The sequence below is a fragment of the Capra hircus genome, chromosome 7, assembly GCF_001704415.2.
Source record: "Capra hircus breed San Clemente chromosome 7, ASM170441v1, whole genome shotgun sequence".
NCBI lineage: Eukaryota > Metazoa > Chordata > Mammalia > Artiodactyla > Bovidae > Capra > Capra hircus.
The window spans coordinates 14,060,000-14,085,699 of record NC_030814.1 but is presented as its reverse complement, the minus strand read 5'-3'; the positions used below and the strand labels follow the sequence as shown (position 1 = coordinate 14,085,699).

Here is a 25,700-nt window from a genome sequence, read left to right as displayed (position 1 = left end):
CCCCGCTCCTGGGATTCTCCAGGCAAGAACACTGGAGCGGGTTGCCATTTCCTTCTCCAATGCATGAAAGTGAAAAGTGAAAGTGAAGTCGCTCAGTCGTATCCGACCCTCAGCGACCCCATGGACTGCAGCTTACCAGGCTCCTCCGTCCACAGGATTTTCCAGGCAAGAGCACTGGAGTGGGGTGCCATCGCCTTCTCCGATTCACAGTGTTAACTGACCCTAAAACATGCTACAGCCAGGGATCTGCACTCCCCTCAAGGCTGGCTGAGCTTTTGCCCACATCGTGCCCTCTGTCTTCACAGGGTGGATCTTATGTGAAAGGGACCGACACCCAAGGGTGCTCGGAGATGGACATCGTGCTGCTCAGTGAGGTGTTTGCCGATGTGAACCATTTCAAGAAACAACTGAGAGAAGGGCTGGAGACTCTGAGAGAAAGCTTGATGCGAGCTGCATATGGGAACAGGTCTGGTTGAATGCATTTCTGTGAATTCTTCATTTCAAGGGTGAAAAAGACTGCCAGAGGAAACTCTTAGCACAGGAGACCATTATTGAGTAATGTTACTTGTATAAGTGAACATTAAATTCTTCGCAGAAAACTTGGAGAGATTGCCCCAGGGCCTTTTTTTTGTTTGTTTTTAAAGACTTCTAGCTAAACTTTCAAGGAAATTCATGAATTTGAGATCCTATGATTTAAGGACTAATTATATCTTCTCCAATACACCTTTATTCAATTTCCATCTCTTAGCTGAAATCTGACCCCATGGAATGCAAACAGGAAGGACTGAGCAAGGTGCCTCCAAGAAGGAAGAATCTTTGGAGACACATTTGTCTGATAAACATTCCCTTCAGCAATGTCCTGGGGTCGTTTGCTGAACTGGCTGTGCTGACATTACATGCAAGCTTTATTTGCCCTCAATGTTGAATTAGCCAGCTAGACAGAACTTTTGTGGGGTTTTTTTTTTTGGTGAGTTACAAAAAGAAAAGAAGAAAGAAAAAAACTTGACATGTTGCTGTTTATTTTCCTATTTCAATTTTACATCTCCTGCTATTTTTTTCAGTCTAATGAATTGTGGATGAAAAAAAAATGCAAAAAACTATGTCGTAAAGTGAGTAAAACATTTTTGGGGGAGAAAAATAGACCAGGCTGTGTGCCACTTCAATCCTAAAATAAGATCCATGTTTTAAAACAACCTCCCAGAACTGTTTATTAATTTAAATAATAGATTCATTACCAAGCCTTTGCTTCAAATTAGTATACAGAACTAGTTTGAATGTGTCTTTTAATGAAAAACACTACCTTTAGGAATACCAAACACCTACTAAATTGTGGTAGTTAGCAAAGACGTCAGATGAATGGCATGGTAGTGACTATAATGAAGCACGCTGGGGTTGGAAAGGAAAAAGGGAAATGATGGAGTTTCACATACGATTACGCTTTGAACAGGGAAAGACCACCTTTAAGAAAAGAAAAAAAAAAAAAAAGAAGAAATAGGAGAATGTGTTTTTCATTTTTACCCATTGCTTCTTCCAAGTTTTCCCCATTAAATTTGTAAACTATAGGTTACATTATATCATTGTTATTATTATTTATCAAAATAGGACAGTTAAAGTACTCTCAAGGCACATTAAAAATAAGAGTTGGGGTATATTGCTTCCCTGGTGACCTTATTTGGAATCAAAATCTTTGTCCTTCATTGTTATGTCCTAATTCTATACTCCCTGCCCACTCAATGTCAAAGACCCTAATTGATGAGCTCTCCCTAATTCCTTTTCCTCTTCTCTGGATCTCAGGCAGGCACCCTTCTCCTGGACAAAATATGCTTGAATCTTTTATTTTGTTAGATTTCTAGAATGAATTCTGAAGTAGAACCTATGAAAAAGAACAGCTCTGAAAACCTTCATTTTCTTGTTCTAATTGTTCCTGAAAACAAGCAAGCTCATTTTCTAAGCTCTATTCCTTCTGTGCTTTCAACTAATTAAATAATTTAATTGAAAAGCCTTTAAAGTTGAACCGAATTCCCAGGCAGCCACCATTCTTTCCTTCATGTTTATTAAACGCGTATTCTTTTTCTCAGAGTGATTTTTCAAGGGGCTATAATGGTTTTAGTTCAGCCCAGAATATGCCTTGTCCCCTATTTTGTTTTGCTGAACGATTTTGGCAAAAAAAAAAAAGAAGCATATTTGCAGGAAGAATGAGACTTTAAGGCAGCCTGAGTGGAAAGGATTGTGAAGTCAGGAAAGGAGGTAGATTGTCCAGGATGTTCCCTTGCACTAATATCTGTATGCAGCAGTTGCTTTTTCTGGCTTTATTCTCTGCTTTTCAGAGCAACCAAGACCATACTGTGACTCGCTTGAGGGGCAAATTGAATTAAAAATGGAAAAGAAGCAGATATGTGAGTCTGACAGTTGGTTTTGACTCCCACCCACTGAGAGAGTAAAAACGTTTATTGTTTCAGTTGATACCTGGTTTTTGGTGATATATTGTTTGTTGCTGTTATTTTTAAAGCTATTCAGTTACTTTATTTTGAAAGATGAGTGTGAGAAAAGCCTTTCTTGTCCTTTGGAACAAGTCCACGTCTTAACCTACCAGTAACAGCAACTGTTCTATGTCAGTCATTTTCTGGGCGCTGCTTATGAATGAAACCTCAGGAGATTTGCCCCATAAGCCCAAAGTACTAGAAATCGTTTATGCGCCAGAGGCATTGGGCTCCTCTCTGCACACACTGGTGTGTTTATTATTGAAAACCACAATGGGGAAACATATTCTGAGCTTTTAATAAGACACTGCTGTAAAAAATGCATCATGTCTATAATTTGTAAGTTGTGTTTGTGATTGGGATTTCTGCCCATTAGCTCTTATTTCTAATTTCTTTGATTTAGAGAACTCAGAAAAACAAGAAGCTCTCCTTATATTATCAGGTCAGATAATTTAAGACCCTTTTCTGATACATGATCCTTTTAAAGCCACATGACAGGACAGAGTTGTCCTGCCAAGACATGGCCAAGACAAAACACGCTGATGGACTAGGCTGAGATAAAGTGGACAGTGGCAAATATATCATCTGAGGACTTGTGACCAAGCCCTGCTAGCATCCATGGCCCATTTCCACTGATATTAATAGCAAACGTATTTTGAGATACTCATTGGATGGTAAGTTTCATGTAAATTAGCCTAGGATAGTACTGACATTCTCATTAATCTTCACCCATTCTAAAAGTGATCCGAACTCCCCAGTTGATTCAATATCTCATTTAAGCCCTCTGGCATCCACAAGAGTAAACTTTACCCCCGTAGGACAGTGTCTACCAAACACAGAGTTTTTATACTGAGCATAGCAAAATCTGTCTCTAAATGATGACAGGAATGTTAGGCTACTGATTTGTTTCATTCGTTTTCACCCTTCCTGACTGAGAGAGAAGGATATGCTCATGATAATAACGATTTAACATATTCCTTTGGTGGCGTGTGTATGGATTCTTTACCACTTGAGCCACCTTCATGTTCTTGACATTTAGAGAAAAGTGCTGAGGAGTTTTAAAATGTCAGAAATCTCTGTTCAATTTAAATGAAAGGACATTATCTATACAATTTTTTTTTTTTTCATTTTGGATGATGCCTTTTGGCTTGTCTTTTAGGTCACTAAGTCTCTTCTGCTATATGTAACTTTTGTTAAATTTTTCTATAAATCTAAGTTCAATTATTTTTTTTTTGGTTCTATAATTTCCATTTTTTAATATATAGAAAATCTATCTCTGGTTTAATTTTTCATCTTTTTGTCTCCTTGCGCTGTCTATTCCTCTGTTCACTGAACATATTAATCAGTTAAAATCCTCATCCGTTTATGCCAATATTTGGATCACCTATGGGGTCTGTTTCTACAGTTTGGTTTTCTTCTTAGTTTAACATCTTATAGCCCTGTCTCTTGGAATTCCTCGTGATTTGAAATTTCATTTATAGTGATTGAAAGATTGAAACCAGGGCCCTGTGCATTAAACATCTTAGATGCTTTAGCCGAGATGGTCTCTTTTTCCAGAGAGGTGTATCTTTTCCTCACCAAATGGATAGAATAAGAGTTGATCACCCAGGTCGCACCCCGAAACCCATCGACTAAAACTATTTGGAGGTGAGCCAAGGCATCAGTACTTTTTAAGGACGGCCAGCTGTCTCCAACATGCAGCTGAGTTCCTCAGCGTTATAGCCCAGCAGCTTCACCAAGTCCTCTCCTCCAGCCTTGGTCTCCACAATCCCCGAGACTACACCCTGATGCATCTTGTCTCAGCCTGGACAGACTACCTACACCCCCACTCAACTTTTCAAGATAACATTTTGCTTCATTTCGTAACCAGGCATCTTCAGAATTCAGCAGATGTTTGGAGGGAAAAGCAGGTCATATCTTGAGTTCAGTTCTCCACCCTTCCCTTCTCATCATGCTTGTGATTTCCAAGTCTTTGCATTGCTTCAGCCCCCTAAGCTTGACAAAGTTCTACTTGTTTCTTGAACCCCCAAAGCTTCTCCGTGTCCAAAGTCTTTATTTTCAGCTTCTTGTCTATTTCCCAAATCAGCGTATGTCCCCAGGAAACAAGGCAGCTGACCATCAGTCCATCTCTCCACAATCTGCCGCCCCAGTCCAAATCCTGGGACTAAATCCTGATCTTTCTAGCATCAGCAGCCCTCCAATACCTCTAAAACACACATGCACATAATTTTTAAAATCAAGTTTTCCAGTTGTTCCCAATGAGCATTGGTTGGCTGTTCACGATTCCATTATACTCAGAAATAGAAGTTTAGTTGTCTTATTTCATTTACTCAACTCATAATTAACAGTATCCTATGCCCCAATCCATGTTTAGATAATAATTCATTTAAAAATTATTCACCATCTACTACATGTCAGATGCCAGGGACAGAACCGTGAACAAAACAAACGGTTCCTGCCTTTGTGCACCTTATACCCCCATGCGAGAGAAATAAACAAATAAAACAATGCCAAGTGGTAATTAAATACTATTAAGAAACATAAGCAGGGTAAGGAGATAGGGAATAGGGAAGGAGTTCTTGTTTTAAAGGATGGCCAGGAAAGGCCAAATGAGGCAGCAGGGACCTGAATGAAGTCGGGATCCAGCTGTGTGAATTATCTGAGTTAATTGTAGTCCCGAGAGAAGAACAGAAATTGCAAAGGTCCAGGGAAGGGAACACCCCTGGCATGTCCAAGAAAGGGCCAAGGGAGCAGGAAGGCTAGAACGAGGTGCTGCTGCTAAGTCACTTCAGTCGTGTCCGACTCTGTGCAACCCCCTAGACGACAGCCCACCAGGCTCCCCCGTCCCTGGGATTCTCCAGGCAAGAACACTGGAGTGGGTTGCCATTTCCTTCTCCAGTGCATGAAAGTGAAAAGTCAAAGTGAAGTCGCTCAGTCATGTCCGACCCTCAGCGACCCCATGGACTGCAGCCCACCAGGCTTCTCCATCCATGGGATTTTCCAGGCAAGAGTACTGGAGTGGGGTGCCATTGTCTTCTCCAGAACTAGATGAGGGATGGTCAAAACTCATCTTATTTTTTTCTTTTCTTTCTCTAATCATTCCTACAATGTCATGCTCCTTTTTTAAGGATACTAATGGGAAAGAGAACACCACTGTCTTTAAGATTCAGTTTTTTATGTACTGAAAGTCTTCACAGCCATTCCTGTGAGATCATGGCCTACTATGATATCCTGGGACCTACACCTTCCACAGGTAAGGTTTATTTGTTTGGTTTCACAAGAAACCTTTAAAATGGCTATTGATTTATTATGTAGTACTTTGGCCCCCTCATGCAAAGAGTTGACTCATTGGAAAAGACTCTGATGCTGGGAGGGATTGGGGGCAGGAGGAGAAGGGGACGACAGAGGATGAGATGGCTGGATGGCATCACGGACTTGATGGACGTGAGTCTGAGTGAACTCTGGGAGTTGGTGACGGACAGGGAGGCCTGGTGTGCTGCGACTCATGGGGTCGCAAAGAGTTGAACACGACTGAGCGACTGAACTGAACTGAGCTGAACTGAACTATGGGGGACTGACCACATCCAGATACAGTACTGAGCTAGGCTTCTGGCAGAATTGAATTGCTTACTGGTTTTGGAAGTCACTTTTTTATCCCCTGCAGTGTATTAACACCAGTCATCCTTATGCTACCAGTTTTAAGAAGTAGGATCAAGTATTAACTAGTTGTCCAGTATAACAAGGGCCTTCCAAGGTGGCGCTGGGGGTAAAGAATCCACCTGCCAATGCAGGAGACACAAGAGACCTGAGTTCGATCCCTGGGTTGGGAAGATCCCCTGGAGGAGGGCATGGCAACCCCTCCCACATTATTGCCTGGAGAATCCCACGGACAAAGGAGCCTGGCGGGCTATAGCCCACAGGGTCGCAAAAAGTCAGACACAATTGAAATGACTTGAACATGCACGCCAGTATAACAAAGTGGAAAAACAACACAGAACAAGTTTGGACTTGGCCTGTAAAGAGTTGCTTTTTATTTATTTGTTTATTTTTTAAAAGGAAGGATAATTGCTTTACAGAATTGTGTCGGTTTCTACCAAATATTGATATGAATGTACTATAGGTTTACATACATTCCCTCTCTTTTGAATCCCCCTCCCTAAGATTTTGTGGTATCTAGAGTGAGATATGAAGCATAACCCCTAATCATACTCATAAAAGGGGAGATAGAGTATCTCCATTTTAGGCAAAAATATGAGGGCCCTATTGTGGATTGTCTGTTTGTGTCCTCCAAAATTCACACTTTGAAGCCCTACCCCGAGACGCGATCGTCTTAAGAGGTGAGGCCTCTGAGAGGTGTCAACAATTAGGTTTAGACGACATCATGGGGGTGAGGCCCCAGTGATGGGATTCACGCCTCTTGTTAGAGGAGGCACTGGAACTTCCCCTCTCAACCACATGAACACGGAGTGGGAAGTCAGCCTTCACCTCCAAGGTAAGCCAGGAAGAAGGCTCTCACCAGGAACCAAATTTTCCAACACCGTGATCATGGACTTCCCAGCCTCCAAAACTGAGAAAATAAATTATTTCTGTTGTTTAAGCCACCCAGTCTGTGGTATCTTTGTTTTAGTAGCCTAATCAGAGTCTCAGGTAACTAAGGGATTTATATAGAAGTAAATGTACCCTCTAGAAAACTTGGGGCTTGAATGTAAGCGTCTGTTTGACTGAAACATTGGTATATTCTCTGCAGGGCAAAATGCAGAATGGAAAAGGCCATAGCAATTTGTGAGCCCTGCTCTGGCTTAGCAGCAGGTATTAAATATGTTCATTGATCTATTGATTCATATACCCCATTCAACCATCATTTCTGGAATACCTACCACGTACCATTAAATACTTAACAATGAGTTCCATAGGAGCTCAATATTTTTGCTCTTTTGGGGCTCACATTTGGTAGAGGAGAGGTTCATGAGCCACTAATCCTTAAATATTCCCTTCCTCTCTCTGTGTCTTTGCACTGTGTGTCTCCTGATAAACCCAGGTCTCCTGCATTGCAGGAGGATTCTTTACCAGCTGAGCCACAAGGGAAGCCCAAGAATATTAGAGTGGGTAGTCTATTCCTTGTCCAGTGGATCTTCCTGACCCAGGAATCGAACTGGGGTCTCCTGCATTGCAGGTGGATTCTTTACCAACTGAGCCACCAGGGAGCCCGCATTTGTGCCTAGAACTTTATTATTCAATAAATATGTATTGGAAAAGGAAATGAGTGAGCATAGCATTGATCCTACCCTTTCTCAGCCAGACTCCAGTGGAATATGTTGACTTTCTTAATCCGGTTCTTTACATATCAGCACTGTTGGACAATGTGCTGCTCATATTAAAATTCTGTTGTGCTATAATTTGTCAATACATATGTTCTGCATGCCTACCATGTTCTAGGAACTGTGTTATGCCTGGGGGCACAAATGTGAATAAGACATAGTTGACTTTATAGCCTGGAGGGCCTTACAGTCTGGAGACACACAAATAGGTCATTTTATTATAATATCATCTACATTGGGCAGAGATAAGGAGAACTCTGAGATAAGAAGTGCTACGAGGAAGGAGGGTGTGAACTCAGCCCAACCTGAGTTTTTAGTAACCCTATAATACTCTTCCTGAACCTATGATATTTTTTCAATGTTGTGATTTATCCCACACCTATTAACATGGCATATATAATTCTCATTGTCATAAGATTAATCTGATAAATGAACCTACACAAGAAACCTGAAAAGAAGGTATTTCCCCAGTTTGAATATTTAAAAACTGAGCCTTAGAAAATTTAAGAAACTTGCCCCTATTTATGTAGTTAGTAAATGTAAGAACTAGGATGATAATCCAGGTCTCTCTCATTGTGTAGGCCCTGTGTAGACTGGCATGACATCAAAGTTATATAATAGGTGGTACATACTGGTCTTGAAGTGAGGTCTCAACTCTGTTTCATATTCTCTGTGTGAACTTAGGTAAGTCACTCTGAAGAAACTTTGAAGCCTTGCTTTTCATCTATAAACTGAGATAAGAAAGTAATCTCAAGGATAGTTGTAAGAATTAAAATATGAGATTTAATTTCAAATCACATAGCATGCAATTGTGTTTAGTTCAATGAATATTTATTAAGAAAAGATACTTCCTTCTCCTTAGATCTCACCATAGGCCCATGAAGTTCTCGTGTTTGTGTAAAATGTTTTTTTTTTTTCTTGTGTGCAGACTTCAAAAGCACAATTGTTAGCCATCTCTTGGGTAGTCTTGAGAATCTGAGTTTATATCAGTAGCTCTGAAGCTAGAATGTCTCCCAGTGGGGCATAAGTATATTTTTACTCTGGCTTCTAATTCCCCTGAGTTCTTGAGCACAGTTGTGTGAAATGAATTTTTAAAAGCCTGAAATTATTATGTAACCCTGCTTCTCTCCACTGATGATGGGGAATGGGTTTGACAGGAGATGAGCAATTCAGAGAAGTCCTAGGATTCCAGGGAATTTTAATGGGCAGCTAAATGTTGCCAGTACTTGTCAGAGCAAGACTCAGATGATCATGTCAAATCCTCACAGGCATCTTAATATTATTCCCTGCACATCTCACATCTATGTTAGACAATTAATAGTTTGCCTCTTCTGCCACAGTGAAGCCCAAAGCCATGAGGTTTGATAAGGGTGTGGTTGACAGTATTTCTGTTCCAGATAGGATTCTCAGATCAGCAGTAGCAGCATCACTTAAGAACTTGTTAGACATACAGAATCTTGGGCACCACCCTAGATCTACCAAGTTGGAGACTGCATTGCAAAGGGTCTCCAAGTGACTCTTGTACTCATTAGAGTCTGAGAAGTATGGAATGAGCCACTGATTAGAAAGCATTTGGGCACAGATCTAACCTGTGACATAGGATAGTAAGATGGCAATAGATGGCTTGACTTCCTAGCTGTGTGACTTTGGGAAACTTAATTTCTCCAACCCTATTTCCTTATTTGTAAATGGGAGATAATAATAGTTCCTATATCAACGGTTGTTAAAGAGTAAATATGTTAATAAATGTAAAGTGCTTAGAATACTTACTTGACTAATGGCAAGGGACCCAAGTATGACTGTTTCACAAAAGATGATGGTGATAAAATAAACTCATCTAAGTCACAACAGAGTAGAAGCAGACAGTTACAAGCCTCAAAAATAATTTAAGTTAGAGACCACCAGCTTAGGTTCCTGAAGAATCTTGAAGTAGGGGAAATGTTGATACAGAGGGGGGTTTGAGTAGATAATCTCTGGGTCAGCCAAGACATCTTATCAGATAATAGGAAAAAGTCATCAAATATCTGATATATCTATTGTATACCAAAATTTAAGTTAAAATATTGCTTCTCTATCTTTTATCATCACAAACCTGAGTTTTTATCTAAGTCTGTTTGCTTAAAAAAGTTAGACCATCACTAAAATTGAAAGGGTATTTTAATAGTTGTAATGACTGTTGCCTTGTAAGTTTAGGACTAGACTATATTTGCTCTAACAGCATTTATGGGAATATGTGCCATAAACAGCTTCATTTGTTCATCTATATTTATTATAGGAATTTGATTTTACTCTCAGTCCTGTTGATCATCAGCCTGCTATTCTGTCTCTGATTTGGCCCTAAACAACTGGACCAGTATAAAAGAACTGTACAGATACTCTTAAAATTAGAAATCCAGATAAAGGCAGAAAGCTTTTTTTTTTTTAAAGTATTTTAAAGTATTTTACAAGTAAAATAGTTACTTGCCAATTAATTTAATACTGTGTATTGCAGAATCTAAATTTGCCATGATTAACAAGTGTGTCATTGTGTGACAATTTAATTGGGCAGGACAGGTATATAAAATAGATTCATATTAGAACTGCTAATTGTGTCTAATTGGGAAAATTTAAGTAGATTATGATAAAAGATACTGCACATTTATATATCATACAGTTAGAATAAGCACAACCTGACTTAATGATGTTTTGTGAGATTTTATGATGTTTTATGAGTAGTAATAAGATATAGATGGTTATTTGGTCATGCTTGCTATTTAACCTCGTCTTCCTCTCTCATTAATGTAGTGCTAACTGCCATCAATGTGACCGAAAGGCGTCTTTTAAAGCCATCTCCATTTTTGTAAATATAATCAATTCCTTCAAGTGTCCAGGTAGTAGACTCTCTTCTGAAAATATATATACAGATAATAACCACTTAGATAATTAAACAGAAGAGATTGGATAGGTTATTGTGCACAGAGCATAATGGTATTTAGTTTATATGCTGGATGATATGTGCAAACGGTAATGAAATTTGCTTCTGAGAAATAAACTTCCTCTGCTGATAGAAAAATTTCCTCCTTAGATGAGAAAATTTGCTCCGTTTGAACTGCTCCGGCACCATAATGTCAGAGTTTTCTCTTTGACTCACTTGGGTAAACTGTGATAACTCTCCTAAATACAGAAATGGTTTTGTTCCAAATGCTGAAGTTCTAACTAATCAGAGTAACATAGCTCGTTGGTACCGCGGGAAGCCAGGAGAGGAAAGGAGGGAGAAAGTCTCATGGTTGTCTTTGTTCCCTGGTGTTAACAGATTTAAAACTTCACCTTTACCGCAAGCTACACCTCTGTAAGGATGGTGACGAGGCCCAGCTGTGTGCCTTGGCCCTCCTGCGATACCAAGTGGATTTTGTCAAGGCCTCTGGCTTAAGGGTGAAGGAGCTCATTCGTTTGATGATACATTGGCTCAAGACATCGTTTGCCAGCCCCACCGAAGAGAACAAGTATGTAACCAGCACACGGGTACCCATGAGCCTTTCGATTTTCACGTTCCTTTTCTCTGCTCCTTCAGGTCCCACGTCTTTCTTTGGTAGGCAGAGTGCATACGTGTAGAGAGGGAAAGAGAGGGAGAGAAAGGAAAGAGAGAGAATGAGGGTTGTTATAAAATATGGAACATCTGTCTTCTATTATTCCAGGTATAACATAACGATTTGGTAGAAACCAAAAAACAGAAACCAAAATATTCAGTGGCATAAGCAAATGGGTTGCTGCAAGGAAGGAAGGCACAGGAAAGGGAAAGGGAAACTGTTAGCGTGATCCACACGCGTCCCTCAGTGTTCACACTTGGTGTGCCTTCCCCTGCAGCCGATTCTAACAGAGCAGAGGCATCCTCTGTGGAGACGGGCCGCCTCCAAAGCTGATGATGTGGCTGTTACAGACTTTTCCCCTCACTTTGGTAGCAACAGACTCTAATGCATAGTAAAGGGATGTGAGGAAGACTCAGATACTGGTTTTAAGAACTTTAAGATAAACTTTTGAAAAACAGCTAGAATATAGTTGTATGAATTCTCCATTTGGCAGCAGAGACAGAGAGTTTATTATAACATATTTATATATGGCCATTTTCTACATGGAATAAATCTTCATCTTTATATGAAGTTGTTAACAATCTTGATTTGTTCATCTGAATCATGCACGCTGTTTACTCTTTGTATGTTTCTCTGTTTAATATTGATGATAACATTAGGCGGTTTGTTAAAACATACATTACTCCTGTGTAGTTACTGCCTATCTCTATGCATCTCTAACCATCCTATATATTTTTTTCTCTTTTGGGTGAGTAAAAATTTACTAGTGAAAATAGAAAAAACTAGTGAAAACAGAAAAAAAGAAATAAACCTTCGTACCTTGAGGAGATTCTTGGTCAGATGACAAGGCTGGTTTTGAAATCTAACAGATTTATTTCTGGTAGTGGAAAGCAAGAAGAAACTTATCTATTAATGTAGCAGAAAAATCATTCTAAGACTTAAAAAGGTGGTATTGTGGGGAATTTGGACCACATATGTTCCAATATGATAATTGGTTTTCTATTTTGGGAAAGTAATCTGGCAATGTGTATTAAGTATTTATTATGTGTTAAGGATTTTAAAATATTTGAACCATTTGTCAACTTAATTCCCCTCTGAGTTAAAAAGGAAAAAAAGGTAAAAGTCAGAAGTAAAAAAAAAATATTTCTTATTATTTGGTTTTAAAAGAAGAATTGAGGCCATTTGTATTAAAATATCATTTAAAAAGTTTATACAAAATAAAGATTTTAAAAAGAGAGATTAGAAATGCTTAGATGAACTACCCTTACAGAAAATAAATCACATAGAAAAAGTAATTTGTATAAGCATACTCAGAATACTGCCACTAAAGATAGTGAAAATTGGGAAGGAAAATTCCCCTGAAGTGCAAGTAAATTTGTCATATAATTTTGATGAACTACTATCCAAGAAAAGTTTGGGAAACATGGAAACATTTACATGAAACAATTTCAAATGACTAAAACAGGATACAAAATAATATGAACACATATCAGAGCTATATAAATATATATGTAATAATGGTATAAAAATGTGAAGTAAGATAGTTCAATGCTTATTAAGTCTCCCCCAAGCCCAACTATATTTTCTTTCATAAAATGTGAAGAACATCTCCTGCTTGAGTAACTTTCAACCATGATTTACTTTGGGCATTTGGGAGCATCAGTAGAAATGGATTTTAAATCTTGTATTCATCGTTGACAACCCCTGAGGGAAAATCACAGGAACTGAGCTACTGATCATCTGAAATCACTGAAGTGGTTCACTATTCATTACCAGGACAAGAGATTTTGTCTACTTTTAGTTTTTCTGTTTCCTTCATTGAGGTAAAAACAAACATTTAATATAATAGTAGGAAAATGCTACTCTGTTTCCCCTAAATTCTATTAGAGGAAAAAAATTGCATAATTTTGCAATATATCATCAAAAGATATTTCTATGACTAATGGATGCCAATGCAGTAAAAACACATATTTGGATATGAACCACCATGAAATCCTAAAATTCTCATGTTGGATTTGTTCCTCTTTTCCTCCCAAGTTTGTTTATTAACTTTCATTTTTTCCCCTGATACATAAACTACAATTTAAAAGACTTAATGTAAAAAAAGCAAACACGTTTCTTTCTTCATCCTCAATCCCCAACTCCCAACTATGTGTTTAGAGCATATTCTCCAAGTTTGTTTTTTGTGTATGCTTAATTTTTTAAAATGTATCTGCTGTTTATTGTTTTAAATTTTTTTCAGTTAATCTATATTGTATCTTTAGATCTGTACATTGTGAGCTACCTTGCTTCTTGTACAGGACAACACTGTCTAAAATAGAATGTGAAGTTCAAATTTGAGCCTCATATCTAATATGATATATTCTAGTAGCCACATTAAAAAGGTAAAAAGTAATAGGCAAAAGTAATTTTAATATTTACCCAGTATATTCAAAATGTTATCTTTATAATATGAAATCAATGAAAAAATTACTCACATATTTTACTTTCTTTATATTTCTTGAAAATATAGTATATACTTAAACCAGCCACATGTCAAATGCTCATATTCACATATGGCTGGGGGCTGCCATCTTGGACGGCGCAGTAGGACATGTACCATGAAATCATCTAATTAGTTCCCTACTGATGAACATTCCAATATTTACTATTTCAAACAATAAAATAAAAAACATACTTTTGTTTATATCTGTCTTTGAGTACTGGTAGATGTTTCTACAGAGTGAATTCATCAAAGTGAAAAATGCTAGGTCAATAGGATGGAACAAGTCAAATTTTAATAGAATTGACTCCAAAAATACTTTATGAATTGAGTCTCACCTGTAGAGTGTTCATCTCCTCATAAACCCACCCATGTTGGATATTATAATACCTGCTTTTCGCCAATCAGATTGATGGAAATAGTGTTATTATTTGCTAAGTAGTGAGATTGAGAATGAAATTTCTTCCTCTGTTAATTGCCTTTAGAGCTGGGATTTTTCTGATAACTGAATAAACTTGTCTTCACTTTCTGGGTTCATTCTGTGTCTAGGTTTCGGAGACTTCCCTCCTCTTACACAGTGGAGCTCCTCACCATATACATCTGGGAACGGGCGGAGAAGCCCCTGTCCTTCAGCCTGGTGCAGGGAATGAGGGCAGTCCTCAAACTTCTGGTTCAATATGCAGCTATCGACGTGGTTTGGCACAGACACTATCATCGCAAGTTCCCCATTTTTGTAAAAGTTAACCAGAAGCGCACAAGGTAACTATTTATCTTCCCTACCCCCTTAGGACATAGAAAATGGGTTTGTCATCAAGGAAGGAAGTCTGGAGCAAAGAGTAGCTTTAATGGGATTCAGTGTAAATGAGACGGCCCTGATTACTACAAAGTCATTTCCTTTAATTTCTTCTCACAGAACTTTAATTCTAAAGTGCGAATTAAGAGGAATTTGAGCAAAACGAATAGAATGTGGTTATAGACAGCAAGTGAAGTGGAAATGGAAGACCTAATCCAGGGAGGACAGGCTTCCTCAGTTGGGAAGGGAAAATGAGTAGGAGTCAGGGTTGGTGGGATTCCAACAGGTGCGGCTGGTCCTCCCATGGTTCCTGGAGATTCCTTGTTTTAACAGAATTCCATCTTTAACTCCAGCATTCCCCTCTTCTACAAATATGGCGTCTCTGGTGGTTCAGACGGTAAAGAATCCACCTGCAACTCAGGAGACCTGGGTTCAGTCCCTGAGTGGGGAAGATCCCCTGGAGGAGGGCATGGCAACCCACTCTAGGATTCTTGCCTAGAGAATACCATGGACAGAAGAGCCTGGTGGGTTGCAGTCCATGGGGTTGCAAAGAGTCAGACACAACTGTAAGCACAGAGCACAACCATCCGGCAAATTGAAACTGGTTTGGAAATGGAGAGTGGGAGGTTTGTTTTGCTTTGTTTTAGGCCATTCATTTTAGACCCTGTAAATCCTACTGTCAATGTGTGTGACACCTGCAATGCCTGGGATGAAGTTGCCCATGTGGCGAAACTCAGCTTACGGAAGCCTCTCTTCAGCGGAGTGAGAGCTGAGCCCCCCTGGCTTTTCACAGATGCCTGGTAAACTGGGTGAGGAGCTCCTTACTGTGCTTGCATTTCTGTGGAGAAATAAAAAGGGTTCAAAACATATTGCCAAGCAGAACACTCTGGATGAAAAGCAATGTGAAGAAAATTGTCTAAATTTAATTCACCACTTTAGTGTACCCAGTCTTTAATAAACATCGCTTAAGATAAAGGGGATCTGCTTCAGCCTTTAAGAGTATTGAATTCCCCTCCCCCACTTTTTGGATTCACTTGCTTTGGTGGCCTTGTGACCAGAAAACATTAAAAAAAAAAAACGAAAAACAAAAAAACCAAGTGTCGACAGTAAACAAATGAATAAAATCCCCAGATCCACTGAGAGAGGATTAACTGAAAGGGTAAAATAGCTCCCATTTTTTAGTTTTAGTTCATTAAAGTTTCAGGTTGACTTTTCTTTTTTAATACTTTATTTTTCTTTATTTGGCTGCATCAGTCTTAGTGGTGGCATGAGGGATCTTTCTTGCAGCATGCAGGCTCTGTAGTTGTGGCATGGGGGCTTAGTTGCCCTGTGGCATGTAGGATCTTAGTTCCCTGACCGGGGATCCAACCCGAGTCCCCTGTATTGGAAGGCAGATTTTTAACCCCTGGACCACCAGGGAAGTCACTTCTGTTAACTTTTCAGTTCTGACAACCAGGTACTTCCCTGGGTCACCTGCATTTTCAGAATTTTCACTATGAAAATCTGCTCGCACTAAGTACTGTCTATTTACTTCCAGACATCATCTAGCTAATGACTACATGGAAATATGGAAATATCTGAGAGATACACAAGGGATTGCCTCAGAATGAATTGTTTCCAAAAGCATTTTATGGCTACCTGCGTCATAACTCCCGAGTCAGAGTGGAGCCGTACTTGAGGTCACACAGTGTTCAACCATGAGTTGGGCAAGCAAACCCTCCGGGCTATTGCGCTGTCCAGTTTTGCCACAACTGTTTTTCATTGTTGGGATCCACTGTTTTCTTTTTTATTAAAAGCATTAGCAGCCACTGATAATGAAAGCCAGGGCCCACCAGAAATAGACCAGAGGAAGTTTCCTGACTCCCCAGCATAGCAACAATTCGTCAGCACTGAAGATGTATGAAGTGTGACTGCAGAGTAGTGCCAGTGATTAGGCCTCTCCACACAGCAGAGCGCTTTGCATACACATGAGCACCATTCCCTCAGGCCAGTCCTCATGGCCTGTGTGCCTATGGCGGTGCTGTGATTGGCCTGGAAACACTTTTAGATTTCCCCTCCAGGGGGAAAGCGTTCTTTTGAACATCCTTAATGGTGACAAAAGTTGTCCTTTGAGAGTGAATTTGATTTTTGGAAATGGTACAAATGTATTCAGAGTGAACATCTGGTCTACCCAGAATCCTGTTCCCCAACCAGTAGTTGGAGAGACAGCATTTCTTCTATCATGCACTCTGTCTCTGAAGTCTCTTGAGGAGAAACAGTTTCAAAAGTGTCCTGGGAAATGGCCACATTTTCCCCTGTGTTCCTATCTGAACCCATATTTGCCTGAGGCAACGATGGCACCCCAACCTGGTCCAGGTCATGGAGATGGGACAGCTTTATCACTAGTTCAGGTGGGCGGACCTGAGACTTGGGTGACTGAGTCAACAGAAACGCCCCTGTGGCCCTCAGTTCTGGATTCACCACTGCCGGGAAGAGAATGGCTCACTCTGCTCTGGTGTGAGAATGAAACTGCTGGCTACCATCTTGCTGCTCCAAGGGGAGAGAGCCTTGCTAAAATGGAGCCAACACAAACGAAAGGAGATTTGAGAAACGAGTAGTGACACAAATGAGTGTGCACACATGTTCACATCTGCACAGTACACATGTACACATCTCACATCTGTACAGTGAGAGATCAAGTACTGATATATGCTCCGGGATCCAGACGTACTTGGTGTGAACACTGTCCCAGGAGTTGTTTGTGTCAATAAACTCCCCCTTTTCAGCCAATGGACTCCCCTTTTGGCTAGTAGGGTTTTTTTGGTTTGCCTTGCTGCATGTGTGCATGCTAAGTCGCTTCAGTTGTGCCCAACTCCTTGCGACCCCATGGACTGTAGCCTGCCAGGCTCCTCTGTCCGTGGGATTCACCAGGCAAGAATACTGCAGAGGGTTGCCATGCCCTCCTCCAGGGGATCTTCCCCACTCAGGGATCGGACCTGTGTCTCCTGCTTGGCAGGTGGATCCTTTATTGCTGAGCCACTGGGTAATCCTGACTAATTAGTGAGTGATCACTAACTAATCCCATAGATCAAAGCCAGGTCTGATGAAGGAATTAACTGATCAAGCAAGGAGTAAGGAAGGCACCAAGGCCTGATGACAAACATTCACTGAATGTTCCTCGAGTAGAAATTCGGATTCAACTATACTTACTACCTGCTAAGTATTAGGACTAATAGTTGAGATACTGAAATAAACTAGTCTGTTCAGGATGCTAAGGTGCTTTCTGCTGACAAAAGAAACTGATTTTCTTCCTTCGCTCACATGGACTTAGAGGCTGTTCCCACAGAGGCGTTCGTGACAGAAATGTCTTTGGCAAAGACAGCATTCTTGAGCATTGTCAAATTACGTTATTAGTTTCCCAAGGTGATTAATCTTTAAAGATGCAACATTTATTTGAGATTATGAATTCTACCTGTAAACATAGAATTCTATTTCCCTCTGTTCCTGTGGAACATGAAAACACAGGAATTTCTGTGAAGGGGAGGAAAAACACGAGGGTTAGCACATAATACATACATTTGTTGCAGATTTGGGAAGGACTCCTGACTGGTGTGAGAGCTTACATTGGAGGGGAAGGGGCAATGAGTGGGCAGAAACCTAACTGTCTGGCCAGTCCTCAGTCTAATTTCCTCAGCAGCATTTCTGTCGCTTCTATTTCTATTGTTTTGCCTCTTGTCAGTTTTCTTGGTTTCTTCTCAGGAGGAAAAGTCCAGGTAAATCTAGAGTCTTCTTGCTCTGAAATTAGTAAGGTGAGATTTCTTTGGTTGCAAAGTGTTGATCCAGTCAGATAAAGAGGAAGTGAATTTACTGCAGGGGATGTGGGCCAGCTGCTCTTCCTGTTTCCCCGTGGGCCTCATAGTCTCACCCTCAACTTGTGATTCTGCCTCTTTTTGCTGTCTGCACTGACCATCTTCTTCTCGTCCTACTGACCAGCTTCCTCTGTTGACACATCATTCCTTCTTCCTCATCCTTTCAACTTGCACAGCACTCATCAACCTGACTCTTCCAATTTGAGCTCCCATCTCGAACTGCCAAATTCCTTTCATGTTTCTTGGTTCCCCTTTCTTGAGGGGGATGGACTGATCAGTCCAGTTGGCAGTTTTGAGCCAGATTACCCAGAATCACTGGCTAGCTATGGGGCATCCGTGCTCAGGATGGGGCAATGCCGTGGGGGCGTCCACTGAGGACACCAAGGAAGTAGGAGAGCATAGGGGTGGGAGAGTGCAGCTCCATGTCTGGTGCCTGTGTATTTCTCTGCAGGACCTGCACAGAGGCTCAGTAGCTGCCATTTTTAGGTCATCCAATGTTCCTATTTCTAGGGATGCCAGTTGTTAGAAATTTTCAAAGTGTTTGTGGGATAGGCAGGAAGGAAAGCACTTCTTCAGTAAGTCAGCAAGTAGAAGAAGCTGTGATCAGAAGAAGGAACAAGTGATGGCAAGGGGTGGGGTATTGTCCAACTATTCTTGGGGTGGGGGCAGGGAGCAAAGAGAAAACGAAGGGACTTTCTGGAGAACCAGTTTGAGATGAAGACATATGCCCTAGGGAGGTCTTCAGTAATATGCCTGAGACCCACAGCTGTCTCCCTTATTCTGCTCTTCCCTGCCTACAACCTAGAGCCATATTGTGTCCCATAGATTCATTTGTAAGTTACCCTGTTGTTTATATGGGGTTTCCCAGGTGGCACAGTTGGTAAAGAATCTGCCTGCCGATGCAGGAGATGCAAGAGACACAGATTTGATCCCTAGCTTGGGAAGATCCCCCAGTGTTCTTGCTTGGGAAACCCCATGGACAGAGAAGCCTGGTGGGCTACAGTCCATGGGGTCGCAAGGAGTCGGACACGACTGAGCATGCGTGCATACTGCATATATATATATATATATATATATTTGTTTACATAGGCTCATCTGGGAAACTTGCCATCATTTATGACCTTGCTCCTGTGGAAAAATGCATCGTTAGGACTGAACAACTGAATTACAAATGGACTTGTGAAACATGCTTGCTGTTAAAATTGGGAACTGCCTATAAATAGAGAGCAATCCAGGACTTTCACTTGGGAACCAACGATCACTCAGCTCTCAGGAAGAACTTCTGCTTCCCTTTCCCACAACTTACTTTGCACCAAGAGAGAATGTGCTACCAGGTTGGGTGAGGTTTAAAGAAATGACGTTAACCATAAGCTAATAGAAGATTTTCACGGTTTCCAGTAAAGAGATTAAAGCTAATTCCAAATGTTGGAGCCAAAGTTATAAAAAGAGTGGGAGCTACTCTTTTGGGAGAGAAAAGGCAGCTAGCCCTTCTGCTTCTCTGTAGCTCCAGGAGAGTGAAGAGGCCACCTCCCCTATCCTCCTTTATTCCTTTCTGTACTCTCCACCAAGAGGCTGATTATGTTAGGCCAAGGCTGTGCTGCCTACTAAAGAAGTAGCTCTTCAAATTGACATGTGATCAGAAACACCTGGTGAAATGGTAAATAATCCAGACTCTCTCCTGGAATTTTGTTAGCAGGTCTGGGCGTGGACCAGGAACTTGTATTTTTAAAGGATGATTCTGGTACAGGTAGTTTTTACGGCATATTTGAGAAAAATCCTGGACCTGGAACAGAGTCTGGCTCTCCTGCTAAGATAAAGTGTGTGTGTGTGTGTGTGTGTGTGTGTGTGTGTGTGAGCACATATTTGCCCTTGCTTTAGTTCTGGGCTCCAGGAAAGCCTCTTGCCCAAGCAAAAGGTTTTGCTCCTACCTAGATCAGAAGAGCTCAATGTTTTTAATTTGGGGCCAGTGCCAAGTTAAGTAACAGCTCCCTCTAGTTAGGCCACAGGCCTTTGAGCCAGAACTTCCTGGGTAGAACAATGGTTCTCAAACTTACTGCACACTGGGACTACCTGGGACCTCTAAAAAATACTGATGGCTGGGTCCCATTTCCAGAGATCCCACTTTCATTGATCTGGGATAGTCTGAATACCTGCTGCTGCTGTTGCTGCTAAGTTGCTTCAGTTATGTCCCACTGTGTGCAACCCTATAGACGGCAGCCCACCAGGCTCCGCCGTCCCTGGGATTCTCCAGGCAAGAACACTGGAGTGGGTTGCCATTTCCTTCTCCAATGCATGAAAGTGAAAAGTGAATGTGAAGTCGCTCAGTAGTGTCTGACTCTTCGTGACCCCATGGACTGAAGGCCACCAGTCTCCTCCGTCCATGGGATTTTCCAGGCAAGAGTACTGGAGTGGGTTGCCATTGTCTTCTCCAGTCTGAATAGCTAGGATCTATTAAATCTCCTTGAATATTTCTAATGTGAGCCAAAGTTGAGAACTACTGGGGAAGGGAAAATAATTTTCATTTCCCTGGATCCCTGGCTAAAAACAATCTTACTATTCACCCTTTAACATGGTGGACACCATAGAAGAAATCTTGAGTTTTGCATTTCTGCAAGGTAAAACAAAACAAAACAAAAATCAGCAATATACAAGAGCTAATGTCTTAAATAGTCTTTACCTGTAAACATAGTCAAGGGTAATAAAAATATTCTTAGTCTGGCTTCTTTTGTCATTTGGCAATAAAGAAAGGCATGGCATGACATAACTGAGAACCTTCTAAAGCATTTCAGAGATAAAGTCAACTACAACAGTGCTCCTGATATCAGAAACGTTCTCTAAAGAAATTGAAAGGTGTTAAGCTTTTATATTTTCTTTCTTGTGTTCCTGAGACCTAGCTGATCAGATTTATCGTTGATGTAGGTACAGCATTTCAAGAATATCTATGGCTTGATTCTTTTCCTTTTCTAGAAATAGGTGAATGAATGTAACAGCAAACATATTGAACAAATGGACAACCAAATTCTGATCATTAGAGGAAAATGACTTTATTAAATCTGTGATATTCTGATATGTTCATACAAGTTAAGTGACTAATTTTCTTTAAGCAGTTTTTTTCATAACAATCTGGGGTATTTGGGTTTTGTGAAAATTAATCTATCTCTTGTCACAAATCAGTGCAATTCTGTATTTAAGGATGATGACATTTGTCTCAGAGATAGGTTCATGGGACTATGTCTGAGTTAGATTGGAGCAAGTAGATATGCGAAAATTAAGAGTTCTAAACTGGGGGTCCTTTCAACAGAGCAATGTAGGGATTTGGGGGAGGTTCACATACACTCTGAAACAGTCTGTGTAGTTTTGAATATAACTGTTTCATTCAGTTTTCCTAGGATAAGGTTCATAACGTCTATCAGATTCTCAAAGAATTTGTAACCACAAACTGTTAGAACCCAGGGTTCTCTATATTTAAGTAGAGAATCCTCCACTCCAGGCCCATTCAACCCAGTGTGTTATTGAGAACAAGATATAGAAAATGAATAATAATAGTCTACTTTGCTCTTTAACCCTGCTAGTCTCAAGGCCAGAATTACAGATGTTTATGTGATATACCAACAGACATTAGGTCTTAGCTGATACTAATTTGTGATAAGTAAACATTAAAGGCAGTGGCAAAGATTCTGACCTTTGCTTATTTTGCTGAAACTCCCACACCGTGGCGGGAAGAGTGGGCAGTTTTGACCAGCCAGGAAAAGTTGATAGCGGCCAAGCCAGAGCCTCTGCTTCCAGTGTACGGAATGGGTACAGTTTTTCTAACTGCCGGGCAGAGACTACATTTAATATTTTCTAGCAGATTCCTGTTCCTGTATCTAGTTAGATAGTGTCGGCCTGAGGTGGTCATTGTTAAAGACTGCAAATGCAATACAGAAATACCTACTTTTCATCACGCCTAACACGGGAAGCTGTAGCTTTTCTGAAATGATAAAGAGTAATGACTTCTTGAAAACATTGTTTTAAATAGGAAGTGATTTAACTTTAAAATGTATTCATTTACAGATATTCTAATTTCTATTTGGGAATTTCTTCTAGGTGACATTTAGCCTCATTATGGGGAGGGGTGTGATATTTTTTGTTAAATGAATATTTTAAATAAAATGTATCTAATATTACATAGTATTACCTCTGCAAGACATTTGAGTAGGGAAGGTATATAGCTAAATTTTTCCCTGGGGTGAGAAATATGATGTGTGAAGTTAATTTTTATTAATACGGCTACTTCCAAAATACATGCTCAGTATACAGTTTCTTGGGGATTCAAGGAGTGACAATTAGCACTGGAGATATTTAAATATGAAGCTACAACTATCACATTTTTGTAAACATTAGTGTAATTATAATGGTTTCAGCTTTCATGAAAATTAATGTGAATTTGCCTAAACAGGAAAAAAAGGAAATCTTATTGAAAATTGAGAAAACTGTTTTTATTAAATTTGACATTGGAGTAAATGCAAGATAATCCATCCCATGTTAAAACTAAGGAACTATTTATAAGTGTTTAAAGCTGGCACTGCTACCACGCTTAGATGTGAGCGGCGAAGAGCCATAAAAAATGGTTTGTATTTGCTTTTGGTTTTCTAATCAATTGATTGACCCAAGCCATTTTAAAGGAGAGATGGCAATGTTTTATCCCTCCTTTAAAGAAGAGTCCAGTAATTTAAATGGAAAACTAACGTTATGTTTGAGCTACTGGTGGCTTAAGTTCCTGAACAACAGCAAAGACAATTAATAATTCCTTTTCTCTAATGCAGGAGAAACAAATCAAATGTAAATATAAGTACTGTTAAGTGCTAATGATTTTTCAAAATGTTTTAATCTTAGAAATGCCAGTAACCGTCCCCATTATAGATATATGACTGAGGTGGCAGACATGAAAATTAAGCACTTCATCTGTTTTCAAGTTAAAAATGCACATGACTGATAGAGGACTCACAAAAACTGGATATTAATTCTTCTTAAGGAAAACAAGTGAGGATGCTATCCTGGGTGACATTAATCCCCATATGGAAGAGTGGGCTTTTTAAAAAAATTATGATAATGACATTTTAAGCCACGTTACATTTATATAGTATTTTCGTACCATTACCACTTCAAAATCTTTGATAGTGGGATGTCCAGATAGAATCCCCACTGAAGTTTTATGTTACACCTAGTGGAGTGTAAATGATCTTGCCGCTGACAAAGCTTAAGAAGAAACTCTGACCCCTGGATATTTTAAAAAATAACCCATATTGTTTTTTAATCCCAAGTATTTTTTAATTGCTATCATGCTACTTTCCCTAGTCCTGGCTGGTGTTCTTTTCGGAGTTGCTACACTGGTTCTTTCTTTGAAACAACATACGTAATCCAGCAAGGCACATGTCAGCCAGGCTTCAGGTTGAAGCCAGGCCTGGGAAATATTTTCCAAACAATCCCGTCTTCATTCTTTCGGCCTGAGGTGGAACTATTGAGCATGCGATGGGGAAACTGCATTGAGGGGGCGCTGGGTCCTATAAAGGGTCCTACTACTCTTGAGATACTGCGCATGGAATAAGTGAGGAGAATTACTACCGCCTTCACGTAGCATCTAGAAGTGCTAAAGCCTCTGGTGACCAAACCTCTCCACGAGCTTCCTCATGGGAGAATCCGGCTTCTGCCCACCTTGGGGGCAGCTGGGACCTGGTCTTGCTAGTGATAGCCACAAAGGGCCGTGAGGCTCAGCTGGTCATCACTGGGTGAAGAAGCATCAGGATCACTGTAGATCTGCGTCAGGGCTAAACTCAGGATCTCTTTCTTCTCTTTGTAAAACCGTAGTTCTTGTCCTGCTTTCCTGGCTTCCTCCAGCTCCCTCAGGGCCATTCGCAGCTCTTGGGAGAGGATTCCCGGCGACTCCCGCTCCTTCATGATCCAGTCTAGCGCCATGTGGCTGCGCATCTTCTCATCCAGGGAGTACTGGGAATAGTAGGAGATGACTTCCTGGGAACCAAGAGACGAGGTCCAGAGCATCAGTGAAGAGCAACCAAAGTACCTGGGCTCGTGGCCTTCTGACACTTCGTTTCCTAGGCCTCCACCCCCAACCCCAGCACACAAACACCTGTGGGGGTTCTACCGACAACCAAGCCTCTCTGATGTTCATGAACTGAAGCCCAGCCCCAGGACGCACCTCTTAAAGGATCAAATTGACCAAGTTGGTACCCAAAGTAAAGGTTTCTCCAGGTTGAATCAAAACACTGCCACCAGGAATGACCTAATACTGTTCACAGAACAGAACTCTAACCTCACTGGAAAATATATGTTCCTTTGAAACTACATTCTTACAACAATTAGTATGAGCTTTACCTCATTTATTTATAACCCTTCTGCCCAACATTAGCTCCTTTGGCAAAGTGGAGGGAAACAACTGCACAGAAGAATCAGGGAGAACTGGGTTTGGTCACACCCACTGCAACGGCAACCCACGCCAGTACTCTTGCCTAGAAAACCCCATGGACGGAGGAGCCTGGTGTCCATGGGGTCGCAAAGAGTCGGACACAACTGAACGACTTCACTTTCACTTTTACTGCAGAAAACAGGAAGCTTTGAGTCAGGACAAGACTTAGACACCAGGAGAGTCAGCTTCCTAACTGCTGTGTTGTTAGCATAAGGAAGATGACAGACTAAATGGCTCACAGTAACTATGGGAAGGACCCTAAAAATTATGGAATATAGGTATTATCATCATGGATATCATAATGGTAGCTATGGGCATTGTCTCTTACTTTCTGCAAACAATGCAAAATTCATCACTATCTTCCAATTCTCATGCTTAAAATTTGCCCGTACACTTAATGTCATGTATAAGTTTGATGAACGCTCTTTAAGAAGACCTTGTGGAGTGGATGCGTTGCTTATTTTTATTTTCAAGAACATATGGTATTTATTTATGACCTTAACAAATTAAAAACAATCACGGAAAAGTGTTTGTAACCAACTCGGCATGTTTCAAAGGCTTTTTATGAAATCAAAGGAAAAGAAAAAAATAGCCAAAGCCATTGTCAGCTACTCATTTCTTTTCCATCTTTGACATTTTGAAAGCCAGGCTTTCTAGGCAAAGAACAACTAAAAACTCCTGGGGCAGCAGTGCATGGAAAAATTTTACATCCCCCCTCATCTTGCCGACTAGTAGAGGCTTTGCTCCTCA

General features: G+C 40.5%; 2 protein-coding genes across 2 annotated transcripts in view; one reads left to right on the top strand and one right to left on the bottom strand.

Moving 5' to 3' along the window:
* On the top strand, positions 5,604-15,517 carry LOC102176041 (2'-5'-oligoadenylate synthase 1-like). Its single transcript, XM_013965773.2, has 4 exons — positions 5,604-5,733; positions 11,091-11,280; positions 14,396-14,605; positions 15,287-15,517. The coding sequence occupies exons 1-4, from the start codon at positions 5,616-5,618 to the stop codon at positions 15,441-15,443; spliced, it is 675 nt and encodes a 224-aa protein (XP_013821227.2). The 5' UTR covers positions 5,604-5,615; the 3' UTR covers positions 15,444-15,517.
* The window catches only part of LIX1 (limb and CNS expressed 1), a 55,841-nt gene continuing 51,666 nt past the window's right edge, over positions 21,526-25,700 (bottom strand). Inside the window, exon 6 of the mRNA XM_005683455.3 lies at positions 21,526-24,496. Coding sequence (XP_005683512.1) covers positions 24,209-24,496 — 288 coding nt within the window. The 3' untranslated portion in view covers positions 21,526-24,208. The remainder of the gene's footprint in view (positions 24,497-25,700) is intronic.

Bases quoted from the DNA above. Each gene is read 5' to 3' on its own strand.
- LOC102176041 (XM_013965773.2), top strand. From the start codon at position 5,616: ATGGGAAAGAGAACACCACTGTCTTTAAGATTCAGTTTTTTATGTACT. The intron at 11,281-14,395 runs GTATGTAACCAG...TTCTGTGTCTAG, and splicing joins AGCCCCACCGAAGAGAACAA to GTTTCGGAGACTTCCCTCCT. The intron at 14,606-15,286 runs GTAACTATTTAT...GCTTTGTTTTAG, and splicing joins GTTAACCAGAAGCGCACAAG to GCCATTCATTTTAGACCCTG.